Source organism: Phyllostomus discolor, chromosome 6 (genome assembly GCF_004126475.2).
Source record: "Phyllostomus discolor isolate MPI-MPIP mPhyDis1 chromosome 6, mPhyDis1.pri.v3, whole genome shotgun sequence".
In the NCBI taxonomy this organism is placed as follows: domain Eukaryota; kingdom Metazoa; phylum Chordata; class Mammalia; order Chiroptera; family Phyllostomidae; genus Phyllostomus; species Phyllostomus discolor.
Window position 1 is genome coordinate 123,257,074 of NC_040908.2, and position 14,615 is coordinate 123,271,688.

General features: G+C 35.9%; 2 protein-coding genes across 2 annotated transcripts; one reads left to right on the forward strand and one right to left on the reverse strand.

Annotated features, from left to right (window-relative positions):
- Positions 1–1,871: 1,871 nt before the first annotated feature.
- Positions 1,872–3,548, reverse strand: LOC114500604 (olfactory receptor 51A7-like). Its single transcript, XM_028517326.2, has one exon. The coding sequence runs from the start codon at positions 3,509–3,511 to the stop codon at positions 2,576–2,578; it is 936 nt and encodes a 311-aa protein (XP_028373127.1). The 5' UTR covers positions 3,512–3,548; the 3' UTR covers positions 1,872–2,575.
- Positions 3,549–12,479: 8,931 nt separating this feature from the next.
- Positions 12,480–13,414, forward strand: LOC114500617 (olfactory receptor 51A7). The gene is given in 2 exon segments (XM_028517339.1): positions 12,480–12,507; positions 12,510–13,414. Coding segments are annotated over 2 exon segments (933 nt in total).
- Positions 13,415–14,615: the final 1,201 nt, after the last annotated feature.

Here is a 14,615-nt window from a genome sequence, read left to right on the forward strand (position 1 = left end):
TTGAGTCAGGGTCAAAGAGCTATAAAACTTTAAAGAACAAATTTACTTCTTCCTTGGACCCTTATCATTCAACTGAGAGCATTCTAAACAAAGCAGGTTTCACAGGACTTTACATATTCTTTCTTAGGCCTGATCACCCGGGGTACCCTCCCTTTTCAGCACAGAGCTGCACCACGCTGTCATTGTTTCAGGCTTAGGTGGAACAAGGGAACTAAGGCAACCAAGAGATTAGGAGATTTTCTCCCAGATGATGAGGACTCAGGCTATGTCAAAGCCGAGGAGCAAGGGTCCATCACCCCTTTTTGCTGTAGCCCCCAAAGTCCTTCCTTGGGGGCCTCCTACATAATCGTGCCTGTCTTAGATCGTTCCCCCCTTGGGGAATCTTACCTGTCATTGGCTAACTGATGAAGCTTTGGGGTTCAGTTATGAATGAAGCAGCAGAAGCAGTGCTCCTGCCAGGGAGATAAGCTTTTGTCTCCTTGCTGGTTTATGGTCCAAGGCCACTCCCTCAGCCTTAGCCTTGGTGGGGGTTACAGCTTCTGATACCAGGCAGGGCAGTTCCCAAATTTTGGTTTTTCTTTTTCTTATTGATTTATTGAAGAAACTACTCACAATTTTAATCTTTTTAATAAATGTCACTATTATGTGAAACTTTATTATAGTTTCTATTTTTTTGTCCTACATATATTCTCCACTTTACTCTTATAAATCTATTTTTAGAATTGTTTTGGTAAATTCTCAGTGAAATATTTCTTGAACCTTGATTGAAAATGTACTAAATCTGTATTATAATTGAGGGAAACAAATACATTTTACTCTATTCACTCTTCTGATTCAGAAATAACCTTTATTGACATCTCACCACTTGGGCTGTTTCTGACTTTTAAAGATTTCAGTTTCTGAGTTGAGGACACATACTAAAAGGGGAATAAATATTCTTCCATATTTCTTTCATGACAAGCTTTTTCTTGTGCTTAAACAGGACACAAACTGTTTTTCAGGGCAGGCTTTTTTGACTTAAAATTTACAGTTACTTCTTATTGATTTGGCAGCAGGTTTTCTGTCATTTCAGATGTTCTTTGAGCTTGTAATTTATCATCATATTCTGCAGCAAAGGATTTTTTTTGTTGCTGTTACAATTTTTTTCTAGACAAGTGGGAAAATGTCATTTATATACACTGTACAAGTACTGGAGATATGCCAACAAATTTGATGTGTACAGTTCTTTTGAGAAAACAAAACATGAGTAAGAAAGACGGACATGTGAACTGATAATTATAGCATAATTGGAAACCACCTGGAAGGAGGCGTCAAAGGCTGTCCTCCCTTCCTGGATTAGACCAGGTGTTACAGATAGGCTCAGCTATTGAATAAGAAGAACTCAGTTGAACTCACCTGGGGATGCACAATGTATAAGAATATTTATTTATCAGAGAACTTTTTCAAAATGATTCTTTAAAATAGAAATGATGTTAATTATTTGTGAGTTCACCTCAGCAGTGAAACATTGAAATTCATTACCAATGGTTTTCTCCCAATTCACGGTACAAAATTTTAAGGGTTGGTTGACCTACTCTACATTTTATGTTTTATATCTTTGCCTGCTAAGAAGTACTTACAAGTAACAGATAAACATGAAACAAATGAATTTTATAGAAAATAATTTGAGATAGCTAATCATATTTAGTTTGCTATTTATCTTTTTTTAAATGGAACCATATATATATGAATATAATTTCATATTGCTAACTATATGGTCATTTTTCTGCTAGGTAAAAATGATTTTTAGCTTGTTTAATGTAATTGAATTATCATAATTAAGAATACCAAGTATCCAAACAAACATGAGAGTCATTATTTTAGAACCTATATTTCAAGGTAATCAATAACATCAATGCTTAAAAAGTTTCTTTGCTATTAGCTTTTCTATTTCTCTCCAGTAGCAAAATAGTCCCTCTATTCTCCTTTTAGTAACTATAACTTTTTGGAAGCCTTTGTATAGAGAAAAAATGGCTATATTAAAGAGAGAGTTTATAGTCATAATTCAAGGCTTAGGGAACCCTACATTAAGGAGAACCAATGGTCATTCCTATGTGACTATTAAGGAAAGTGCAAAGGGATAAAATCTTCAACCAATTCTTCTGACAACAGACTTCATTCACTTAAATGGGAGATCAGGAATTTGCATTAAATTGACTGAAGACTCCTCAACAAATACAACATGTCTGAAGCTGCTTGAAAGAAAATCAGTAACTGGATTGGGGTGGCATCCTTTAACTTCCAGCTCCTTTAGCATTCATTCTCTATAAAGGGGCACAATCTTAGCTTCCATGCACATTTATTCCAGTGCTGCTAACAGTGTCACTGAAATTCTGTGTCAGTGGACTGACTCATGATTTTAATAATATTGCCCATGTCGGTCTCAAGCTCACAGACATCAGTACCCTGTCCATATGTTGTGCTGTTTGTAAGAATGGTTAAAAAAATGTAGATGAATCATTCATAATACTTAAATAGAAAGGTATTATTTAATTCTCTAATTCTGGCTGACTCTGCCTCACTTTTCCCCATACCTTTATTTTAGACCCAATTTTCCCAGGATTTTCTCACGAATTTGCTGTGTCTTTACACAGTATACAATGGGGTTCATCAGAGGTGGCACTATCAAGAAAATGTCAGCAATGAGGATTGTGGCACTTGGGGACTCATGCTTGCCAAAGCGGTGCATAAAGGCCAAAACAGTGATGGGCACATAGAAGATGAGCACAGCACATATGTGTGAGACACAGGTGTTGAGGGCCTTGAGCCGTTCCTTATGGGATCCAATTCCCATCACAGTCTTCAGGATGAATACGTAGGACACAGCAACAAGCACACTGTCTGACATCATACAGAGGGCAACAAAAAAACCGTAGAAAAAGTCAAGTGTGTTGTCAGAGCAAGCCAGGTTCATGACATCCTGATGGAGACAATATGAGTGAGAAAGCAGGCTTTTCTTACAATATGTCAAACTTTTGAGAGCTAAAGGAAATGGAAGCATTAAGAGCATGCTTTTAGTGAAAAACACCAGGCACAGCTTAGCAACTCTGGCATTGGTGAGGATGGAGCTGTATCTCAGAGGGTTGCGTATGGCCAAAAAGCGGTCAAAAGACATTATCAGAAGCACTGAGGACTCCAAATCCATGAATCCATGGATCAAGAATTCTTGAGCAAAGCAGGCATTTGGGGAAATTCCAGTAGCATTAAAAACAAAGGTCCTTAGCATAGTGGGAAGGGATGAGAGAGAGAGGCCCAGGTCAGCAGTAGCCAACATGGAAAGGAAATAGTACATGGGTGCATGGAGTGAGGGTTCTGTTCTGATCACAAAGAGGATGATGCAGTTGCCGAGGATGGCCACCAGGCACATGAAGCAGATGGGGATAGAGATCCACACATGAAGGTGCTCCAGTCCTGGGATTCCAACCAGGAAGAAGGTGGTGACCTCAGTGTTAGAGGAATTGAGAGTGTGCATGATAAATCAATTGGAAAATATTTATTCCCAGATCTGAAGTGGCACTTTCAATGTGTCTATTACACTTACCTCACTCCTTTAAGTGCTTTCGTCTGAGACATAAACAAAGAAAATACAATTTGAGAGATTTCTCATATTAAAGAATAAATGAATGAGCTATTTCTTTAAAAAAGACAATTGGTGATAGTCGGATAATGTAAATTGACAGAGAGAACCAGAAATCTAAATACTGTCTTGATCACTCACACTTCTCCACAATGTCCTCAGAAAAAACTACCCATGTACAGAGTAGTGACCTGCAAATAAATTCCCCCTTTACTCTTTGGCTTGCCTGTCCGTATTCTTACTCCAATGAAAAAATTTTATAGTCAAGCTGAACTACAAGATAATGTTTTTTCCTTGTTCCAGAGTGATCCTAGATTTTTTTTTGAAAGATGAAACTGCAAGAATTAGATTTTTTAAATAGCCAATAATAAGTAGTTTCTCTTTTCTAGAGATTTTTGCTCCAGGCAGTTTTTGGGCCAGGCCTGGAGCTTCTAAAGGTGATTTTACTTAAAAGGTGATTTTCTTCATAATTTCTCCACAGGAAGCAATACAAAGATAGGACAGAAAATAGGTCTTGTGAGCTTCACTGTTAATGCTCTCTTCACAGTGAACAGATAGAATGTCCTTAAAAATGACTAATCCATAGCAGTTTTCTTCATCCTTGACCTGGGAGGAGAGAAGGGATTCTTGAACTTTCTCTACAGTCCAACATAGACTATATAATGTGGCTTATCAATTGGACTGTTGGTGATGAGGGAGACTGGTATTGTCTGAATCTATTTTTTTCTGACACCCTAAAATACACAGATGTTCTATAACTATATATTTTTTCACAGACAACTGAAAAGGTACCTATGCACCTTTGAGAGGTTTCTTTTAATGGAATTAAGTTCATCATGGACAATGAGGTTCCAAGATCCAGGCAGCATGTTAGTTTCTACCCTTTTACCTACAGAAAGTGAGGGTTTAATTGAGAGGCTCCACTGTGTCAGTGGACTCTTGGCAACAGTGTTAGGAATCAGAAACACAGCTTTTCAAGTGGTTCATTCTCCAAAGCGAGGAGTTGTCGCATTCTCCAAAGTGAGTTGTCATTAAGGACCGTTCTTCTAGGAACCTGAGCTGCCTTTCCCAAATGATAGAGCAGTTAAGTCATGATCTGTGTTAGGCCACCCCCTCCGCTCTAAAATTTCCAGTGTGAAAGTATGCAGAGGTCTTTTAAAACCATGTTACTAGCTCTTTGACAACTCTAATTAGGTCAACTCAGGAGCGGCTTGTTCCTGATCACTCCAAGCAGAGTTCGTGTAGCTTTACCATAACTTGCATTCTAACTCTGATACAGTACTGAAATTGTCCTGTGATGTGTTATTTACTTATCTGCCTTCCTCAGTAGCCAGTGAGTTCATGAAGAAGATCAGTCTGTGCCTTAATATTAATGATCTTGATATTAGCGACACCAAGCACATTTCCTGACAAATAAAGCATATTCAATCACTATTAATTGAATCTTTTTAAATGAATTGGTTTACATTCTGTGTAGTGGAAGAGGAGGGGGGCTTCCCACACAACACCAAGCAATTGTCAGAACACCAGCAGGGTGTCATAAAATTATTCAACTCAATTCTGACCCTATCTCTTCTGAGATACCATCATATCTTGCAGGTTAAGGGCTCAGTCCTACAAGATAAACCCTCTTCTCAACTTCAAATGCCAATCAAATTCCAGGTTATCAACTGTGCTTCTGATCAATTGGCTACAGATAGGAGGGTTCCACCACCCTCTTCTTGGACTTCAGATGCCAGTCACAAGTCTGGGTTCTGCTTGTGACCAGATGGCTATAAATCAAAAGTTCCCACCACTCCCACCTTGGGTTTGATTTATTTGCTGGAGCAGTTCATAGTACTAGAGAAACCCATTTACTTACTAGATTATCAGTGTGTTATAAAAGTACATAACTCAGGAAAAGTCAGATGTAAGAGATGCACAGGGCAAGCTATATGGCAAGGGCCCGGAACTTTCATGCTTCCCTGAGTGTGCCACCCTGCTCCACATCTCCATGTGTTCACCCACCTGAAAGCTCTCCAAATCCTGTCTTTTGGGGCTTTTATGGATCCTTCTTTACATAGGCATAATTGATTAATCATTGGTCATTGGAAATTGATTCAACCTCTAGCCCTCCCCCAACCTGGGAGGTCAGAGATTGGGAGAAGACTGAAAGTTACAACTCTCTAATCTACAGGGTTGGTTCTCGTGGCAACCGGCCCCCAAAGTAGGTGAGGTCCAAAAGTCACATCATTAAGGTGACAAAAGACATCTTTCTTGCTCCTATCACTTAGGAAATTCCAACAGAGCTCTGTGCTAAGAACAGGAATGAAGATCAAACGAGCATTTCTTATTATAAATCGCAATAGCACAAGGACAAATTCATTTAACTCATAAAACATTAATCTCCCTAAATATCCCCCTACTAAGTCAATCTTTTTTTCAGCATGGGTTTAACCTTCTGGCTTTGGAAGGATCAGAAGTGCTGCTTGTATCTTTAGATACACAGATGGAAAATAAGCGTGTAAGAAGATACTGAATCCCATTAGTCATTAATGAAATGCAACTTAAAACCACAATGAGATGTTACTCCACACACATTAGAATGGATAACATTTAAAAGACTTACTCTACAAGATCTTGGCAGGGAACCAGAGCAACCAGAACTCATATACACTGTGAGGAATGTAAAATGATACAACAGTCATTTTGGAAAACTATTTAGCATTTTTTAAAAAAGATAGACACAGTTGTCTACCATATAATTCAGACATTCCTCTTCTAGGCACATAAGAAAATAAAAGTCTATACTCACACAGACTTGTAAACAAATATTTACAGCAGTTTTATTTTTAATAGCTAGAAATTATAAATAACCCAAATGTTTATTAACAAGGAAATGGGTAAACAAATCATATCCATAAAATGAAATACTACTGAGGAACAAAATGGAATGAAAAATTGATACAATAACCTGGATGAATTTCAAAATAATTATGCTGCATGAAAGCTGCCAGATGTAACAGCAGACACATGCCAGACCGCATGCATCCTAATCCCTTGTACAAGCAAGCCAATGTGTAGTGATGGGAAGCAGATCAGCGGTTTGAGGGGAAGGGAGGGGGAGGGAGGCATTACACATGGGCCTGAGAAAGCTTTTGTGAGTGATGTATATGTTCACTGTCTTGATTGTGTTGATGATTTCTTGGATGTTTACAAATGTCAAAATAAATTGTATACTTTAAGCCTGTGGGGGAAAAAAAAGGAAGTGCTGCTTGTTTCTTGTCTCTCTTCCTGATTCCTGGGACCATTTTTCAACTTCGTTCTATATGCCATCATCAAAGTTATTTTTAATGCCGCCTCTCCTTTCCTCCTTGTTTGCAAAACTTGTCTAAGTAATATATGGATTAGATAAACTTTTATTTAAAGGTTCAATTATCAAAATAAAAGCAGCAAAATCATAAATGGAAAAGTTTTTATTATGCAACTTATCTCTCATTTCTTTGGTATTTTCCTTCATACTTACAATAAAATCTATAGTTTTTAATGTAGCTGATAAGCACTAATAAGATAAGGCCTCTAGAAACCTCTTTAGTGTGCTACGACCACATTTCTTTGTGCTACTCCTCAAACATTGCAACAGTCTTCCTGTCTCAGAACTGCTATAAATGCTGTTTCCTTGGCTCTAATTGCTCTTTCTCAAAAGTCACATGCTCAGAGAGGACTTCACTGACCAGTATAGTCATACTCTATTCCATTGTTCTTATTTCTCTTAAATAGGTCTCATATAATTTTTACTTTAAGAAGGCAAATTTAATTGCCTTTGTTCACCTCTGCCATGAGGGCTTATAAGAACTTAATTATCATATTTTATGGCCCCAAATTTGGATTTTTGTAGCTTGGGCTCTTAAGCTGCTTGCAAGGCATGATTTTGTCCTTTTGGACTCCAGAACCAGCAGCCCCCTGCCCCACCCCTTGCTGATTGCACTCTTTGATAAGTTGTACTCCTTGCATTGCTGATAAATAATACTCCCCATACTATAACTGTGTGATCAAAGACAGACTTTTTGTTCTACAGCTCTGAGCTGAAACTAGGACTTGATAAATGTTTAATCATATATTATCCATTGCTCTCCCCTTACAATACCACTTGCTTAATCACTGAGTCAGGCAACCATTGAAAGTTTAGTTGTCTTCACCAATCAGAAAACAATTAATGTAAGTTTACGGTCCTGTTTCCCCTACAACCCATCCCTTTGATAAGCACCTCTTTGTAACTTTTGCTTTAATAAACGTTGCGCAAAATTCCTTAATCTGTAATGTATTCTCAGTTCATATAGAGGGCTATATTTCTGCGTTTCCAAATTATTACCTGAATAAACACTCCTTAAAACTTCAGATTTTTGTTTATAGGCATACAGTAAATTCTCAATAATATTTGTTAAATATTATTAACAAATATTAAATGAACAAATCATGTTTATTAAGACACTATCACATATTAATTGAAGTGACAATATATTTCCTGTATTTTAAAAATACAATATAGAAAAACAGGGTTAATATTAGTTTAAAAGAGTATTTTTTATAAAATATTAAAATAATTAAATTTAAGTGCAATGAATAGAATATGTGAAATTAAAAATATACTTATCAGGATAGCTATTAGCCTTTGTATATGTCATTATGTAATTATTAAATACATAAATAAATAAATCTCTTCATAAATAGATACATAAGAAACTTTACTTTGTTCCCAGATGCTAAATTTGGGGAAGAAAAAAAGAAAATTAGAGTGGATTGAAAGAGAAAATAGGGTAATAAGATGGGTGGATATTAACCTTTATTGCATTGTGCTGGATATTTTATATTTGTTATTTTATTTAGCCCTCACATGATATTATTATTCCTGCTTTTCAAATTTTAAAACTGAAGCAAATTTTAAAACTGAATCTCTCTAAAAGATAAATTTCTTGAAAAAATATTGTTATAAACACATATGTTTTGAACTGTTATTTGATTTTAAGCTTTCAGTTATACCATGTTTCTATCTTGTTTTGATTAATATGTTTAAAAACTGAATAAAGCACAAGGAAATTGCATTATAAGGGAGGATATATAAAAATTAGTGATGTAATAGGTAATATAAATCTCAAAGTAGGCTGAAGCCTTAAATTTATTACATGCCAGTCCCAGTGCCTTATAGCACTACCTCTAAAACTATTTTAATTAATACAAGTCATTTCAATTTTATTTCTGAAAAAGATTGCATCAGAGGGGAGCTAAATGGCCCATAGAAATTGTTGGGGGCAAAATTCAGCAAGTAGCACCAGCTGTGAAACTGTAAAAAAGCAAGGGCACATACATAGTCAATACCTGCTCAGCCAGATCCAGAGGTGAGGAAGATAAGAGATGGCTCTTAATAAGGTGAGATGGGAGTAAAGCATGGAAAGATAGTTTAAAAAGAGGGGAAAACGAGAACACTGGGGATAATTACTATATGCAGACATTGCGTTAGGCTAATTTCATATGTAGGTAGTTCTATTTTCAAAATGTTTGCTCTACTTTTTATGTGAACTTGAAAACAGGTATTTATATGTGAAGCCTCACAGCCTTACTGCCGAACAGGAAGTAGTAAAATATCAGAATTATGTTAAGGATAAGAGATATAGCTGGTAAATCCCTGATCAATTTGAAACATAATAAACATCTTACTAACAACAGTTATTGTCAAAAGAGTCGAATACATTTACTTTCTAAGAACAGTGTCTTATGTAGAAAAGTTACTCAAATATTTCTCAAGTAAAGTGTTATGAGAGAAAGCCCCAAATCTTATTGCTAATAAGAATTAAAATTCAGGGATACTTTCTCAGATGAATGATATCTTAAACTCTTTCTATATGTCATTTTATTTAATTCTTAGAACAACCTCACAGGGCAAGTACTATTATTACCTCTACTCTATAAATTGGGAAAGAAAGAAACAAGCAGTAAGAAAGAGAACTGGAAGTCAAACCTAGCTGTGTCTTACTCTCCTTCTGAATGCCAAGCACTACCCTCTACTGCTTGTATATTACTTCCTCTCCAATTGCATATGACTCATTTGACATAACTAAGTTGTTCCCTGGTTTCTATTAGAAACTTCTTCTAATAACCTGAGATCATAATGTCATATCACTTGTCTTTACTCCCCAGACTAAAGCCTGGGGAGTATTTTTTAGTCTAGTGGCCAATATGGTTATCCACAGCTTGACTTCTAAACCTGGGAAATCTGCCTTCCAATTCTTTGCTTAGCCAGATAAAATTTAGCCTTTTGCCAGACTAGTTTTTCTGTTTCTCAGTCTCTATGTCATATAGAGCTCTGTCTCTAGCTAGCATTTTGTCTAACTGTGCATGAATAAGTGGATGATTTTTTTAAAGACGAACCATAGATAGGTGGGTGAAGTGAATAGTGAAAATGGGTGGCTATAAGGAGATTTAGTGCATTTTTAACTTTCATAGCTTCTTCCCCAAATTTAAGTTAAATTCTCCTCTTGTCAGGCAAACATAGCTCCAAGAAAAAGCTCCTTCCATTCCCCCATGACAATTAATTTTTTTAATTAAGTCCCTTCTATATAAAAATTATGGAGATTTCAGACAGTCAGGCTTATTCATAGCTTTCTTTAAGTTGCTGTTCTTAGAACACTCTGTTTCAGACACCAGGAGACTAAGACCTATTATAAGACAACATTATGTTAGGACCCTGCTAAACTTACCATATCACCACAGAGGGAAACAGAAAGGACTTTAGGCTAGAGGCTTCTCAGCTTCAGTGCCCAAGATCTTTATTTATAGATCCCAGATTCCCTGAGCTGCCTTCTGAGTTTTGTACTCATGGGACACCAATTCCTCCAGCTTCACTACCCTCTCCAAACAAACGATTTCCCTGAGAAATTTCCCAGAAATACCCAGAAAAGGACTGGGTTCAAAGTCATAGTTTTAGTTTAGACTAAGGTGTTCCACAGATTTTGGAGCCCTGACCAAATTAAGAAGAGCCTGCTCTACCCCAGATATTAAGGAAAACAGTTGGGCCTACAAAGAAACTAATTTCAAATAACTTGACATATTAGTTTAGGTTCACCATATCTTTGTTTCTTTTTTTCTCTTATAATCATTGTAGGTGTTTTTTCTGTTATTATTGAAATATAATTTACATATACTATGATGCAGAAACCTGAAGGGATCAGCTCAAATGGTTTTACCTACATCTGCAACCAAGTAGCATTCAACCAGGGAAGTGCTAAAATCTCCAAATCTGATTATGAATTTGTCTTTTTTTTTCTACTTCTATTCCTTCTTCTTTGTGATTTTTGAAGCTTTCTTGTTACATGTATAAGCATTAAGGTTGTTACAAGTTCTTTTTATCTCTGCAAAATCTCTTCTTTTTCTTGGTGATATGGCTTGCTTTAAATTCCATGTGCTCTGAAATATTATGGCTACATTCATCATATACATTGGTATGTATTACATGTCCTCTTATACTTTTAACCTATCTTTGTCATTATAGTTCATCTGCAACTTTTGTTTTGTCATTGAAGTCTTCAGCCAATCACAGTTACTATAATTATTAACACCTTTGTTTTATGTCCACCATTGTTTTGTTTCTTCATTGTCCTGTTTTCTCTGTTATACCTTTGCTCACTTTTTTAATCTTTAAATCAAATCAATTCACGTGTGTTTCAATATTCTATTTTATTTTCTCAATAGACATTTTGACAATTCTCTGGGGTTTTTTGTTTGTTTGTAATTGCTCCTTGGATTATGGTATGTAACCTTAATTTACAGAGTCTACCATGAATTAATATTATACTGCCCTGTAGGTTATGTGAAAACTTTCAACAGTTTAATTCAATTTATCTATTTTTAACCTGTATGAAATTATTGCCAAATACATAGTTCTACATATGTTATTAATTTCTCAATACCTGGTAATTTTTTAACTTTAAAATGTAAATTATTTTTCCATAAATTAAGAAAATAATACTTTATGTTTAGTCACATATACTCCTTTTAACATTCTTCATTCTTTTTTGTTTATCTGAGTTTTCATCTTATAGTTTAGTTTACTTTAGCCAGATAATTTCTTTTAGCATTTGTTGTGTGCAGGTCTAAGAGCTTTGCATTTTCTAAGGTTTTGCTTATCTATAAATGTATGTATTCATCTTCTTTTTGAAAGATAATTTAAAACATTTACTAACCTCTTCCAGAAAAAAGAAACTCCAAAACCCATCTCTTCCAGTTGTTATTAGTTTGGGTCTACTATTTAAAGTAGGATTCATTAGAGAAAGGACTCTTAAATGAAGATTAGCATAAAGGATATTTTTTTTGTTCTTTAATTCTCTGTCTGTGTGTAGACTTTCAATAAAAACACCCATAAGTATATAGAAAAAAATTCCTGAGTATGTTACTGGAAGAGGTGGTAAGTGGAGCCACTCTTACTTTGTATGTCTTTGTCCCCAGACACATGTATGCTCATTATTGAGGTCCATATGGTTGTTGATGTATTATACACATTGTATCCGGAATACATTGTCCCATCTTCACAGAATATCACTGACTCGATCAAAGTAGTCCTGTTTTTGGTATTTGGATAAAAATGTTGGAAAACTGACACTTTAGGATAAATTGTTATAAGTGAAATTACTATACTGGAGAACATAAACAGGTTTAAGAATTTTTAATAAATGTTGAAAATTGCATTTTATTAATACTATGTCAAATATGCTTCTGAGTACAGTATATAAAAAAACTGCTTTTCCCTATCACACTTAATTTTATACAAAAGTATGACTTCTTTTCGCTTATGTGATTTTCAGATCTGGAAAAAGAGCTCATATTTCCACTCATGTCTATTTTCAATAACTCTGAGGTCCAGCCTTTTTTCTGATTGGAGTCCCAGGACTGGAATATGTCCACATCTGGCTCTCCATCCCCACTTGTCTCATGTACCTGGCTGCCATCATGGGCAACAGCATCATTCTCTTTATCATAAAGACAGAGCCCTCATGTCACAAGCCTGTGTGTTATTTCCTTGCCATGTTGGCCATCTCTGACCTGGGCCTCTCCTTTTCCTCCCTTCCTACAATGCTGAGAATCTTCTTGTTTAATGTCATGGGAATTTCACCCAATGTCTGATTTGTCCAAGAATTCTTCATCCATGGATTTGGTGTCATGGAATCTTCAGTGCTTCTAGTCATGTCTTTGGATCGCTTTCTTGCCATTCACAATCCACTGAGATATAGTTCCCTCTTCACTAGCAAAAGAGTTGCTAAAATGGGACTGATCTTAGCTGTCAGAAGCATTTTATTCATGCTTCCATTCCCCTTCACTCTAAGGAGACTAAAATATTGTCAGAAAAATCTCCTGTCTCACTCATTCTGCCTGCATCAGGATATCATTAAGCTGGCCTGCTCTGACAATAAGATCAATGTTTTCTATGACTTCTTTGTTGCTCTCTGTACAATGCAGGACTTGGCATTAATTGTTGTGTCTTGCATGATTATCTTGAAGACTGTGCTCAGCATTGCATCTCTGGCACAGAGACTCAAGGCCATGAATACTTGTGTCTCCCACACCTGTGCTGTGTTTGTTTTCTATGTACCCATCATCACCCTATCTGCCATGCACTACTTTGCAGAGCACAAAGATCTCCTCATTGTAGTTCTTATTGCAGATATATTCTTGTTGTTGCCACCCCGATGAACTCCATTGGGTTGTGTAAAGACTTGACCAATCTGGGAGAAGGTCTTGGGGAAGTTGTTGATGATAAGCAGGAGATAAGAACTTGAATGTTGAGGTAATAAATTATTAAACAATAAGTATTTATTGTCACCTACTATGTGTTCAGTACCACAGTGCTCACTATTTCATGGAAAACTAAGGGGACATGTGAAAAGCTGTGCAGCATAGAATTTATAATAAACTCCAGAATATGATTTTAAACAGAAAAGATGAAATAGGTGATGCACAGAGGTTTAACATTTTAAGAGTAGTAGAAACAAAACACTATGCAGTGGAGCAAGCAGATTTACCCCTTAAAGAAGGGACAAAATTTGGACAGATCGAGATTATTTTTCAAGTGGCATCTATTAAATTTATATGTATACAATGCACAGTCACTATACTATGGAGAAGAAGTAGACTAGCGGGAACATAGCAGCTATAAAGGATGTTAGTCTGGCTGGAATAGAGAGTATAATTTGGCAAAGAGTGAGAAATAATTTTGCATGATATGGGTGAAGCAGATTTTGGTGTACCCAGAAAAGGCTTGAAATGTCTAAATTTAGGAGGTCCAGAAAAGACAATTTCATCTCTACAACAAACAAGATGAAAAATCAGATGTTAAGAATGGCATGTCTGCAGGTATAAGTAATACGGACTGATTTGAGAGATGAAGACAGCAGATCAACGGGACCTGTTGTAGTAATTCTACTAAAGTGGTGGTTCTGGGACTGGGCAGAGAGAGTGAGAATAAAATTATTTAGGGTTTTTGTTGTTTTGCTTCAATAGTCAGATGTCTCTCTGACCACAGGCAGGAAAGGTTCTCTGCTCTTAAAAATTCATGTAATTATGTTGGATCACCTGGATAATCCAGGATAATCTTTCTATCTCAAAAATCTCTAATCTTAAGTACATGTGCAAAAATGCCCTTTGTCATTTAAGGTAATGTATTCACAAATTTCAGTGATTAAGACATTGAAATCTTTTGGGGGGAAGGGGGTGGGAAGATTTAATATGCCTTAGACAAAAGCATTTCCTCAACTTCTCTTTCTCCCATTTAGCTATTTAGCAGGATTTGGTTTAAATATACTGTTATTACTTTGCTAACACCTGCCTCCTTCAAGTTTAATAATTTTATATCTCAATTTTGTTTCCTCTCACCATATACTGATTTCTATAACATAATTTTAACAATCATTAACCTGTGATTATTTAAACATTGTTTGCATTTGCCATATTATAAATCCCATGATTTATGAAT

Coding starts and splice junctions, on each gene's coding strand:
- LOC114500604 (XM_028517326.2), bottom strand. CDS start 3,511: ATGCACACTCTCAATTCCTCTAACACTGAGGTCACCACCTTCTTCCTG.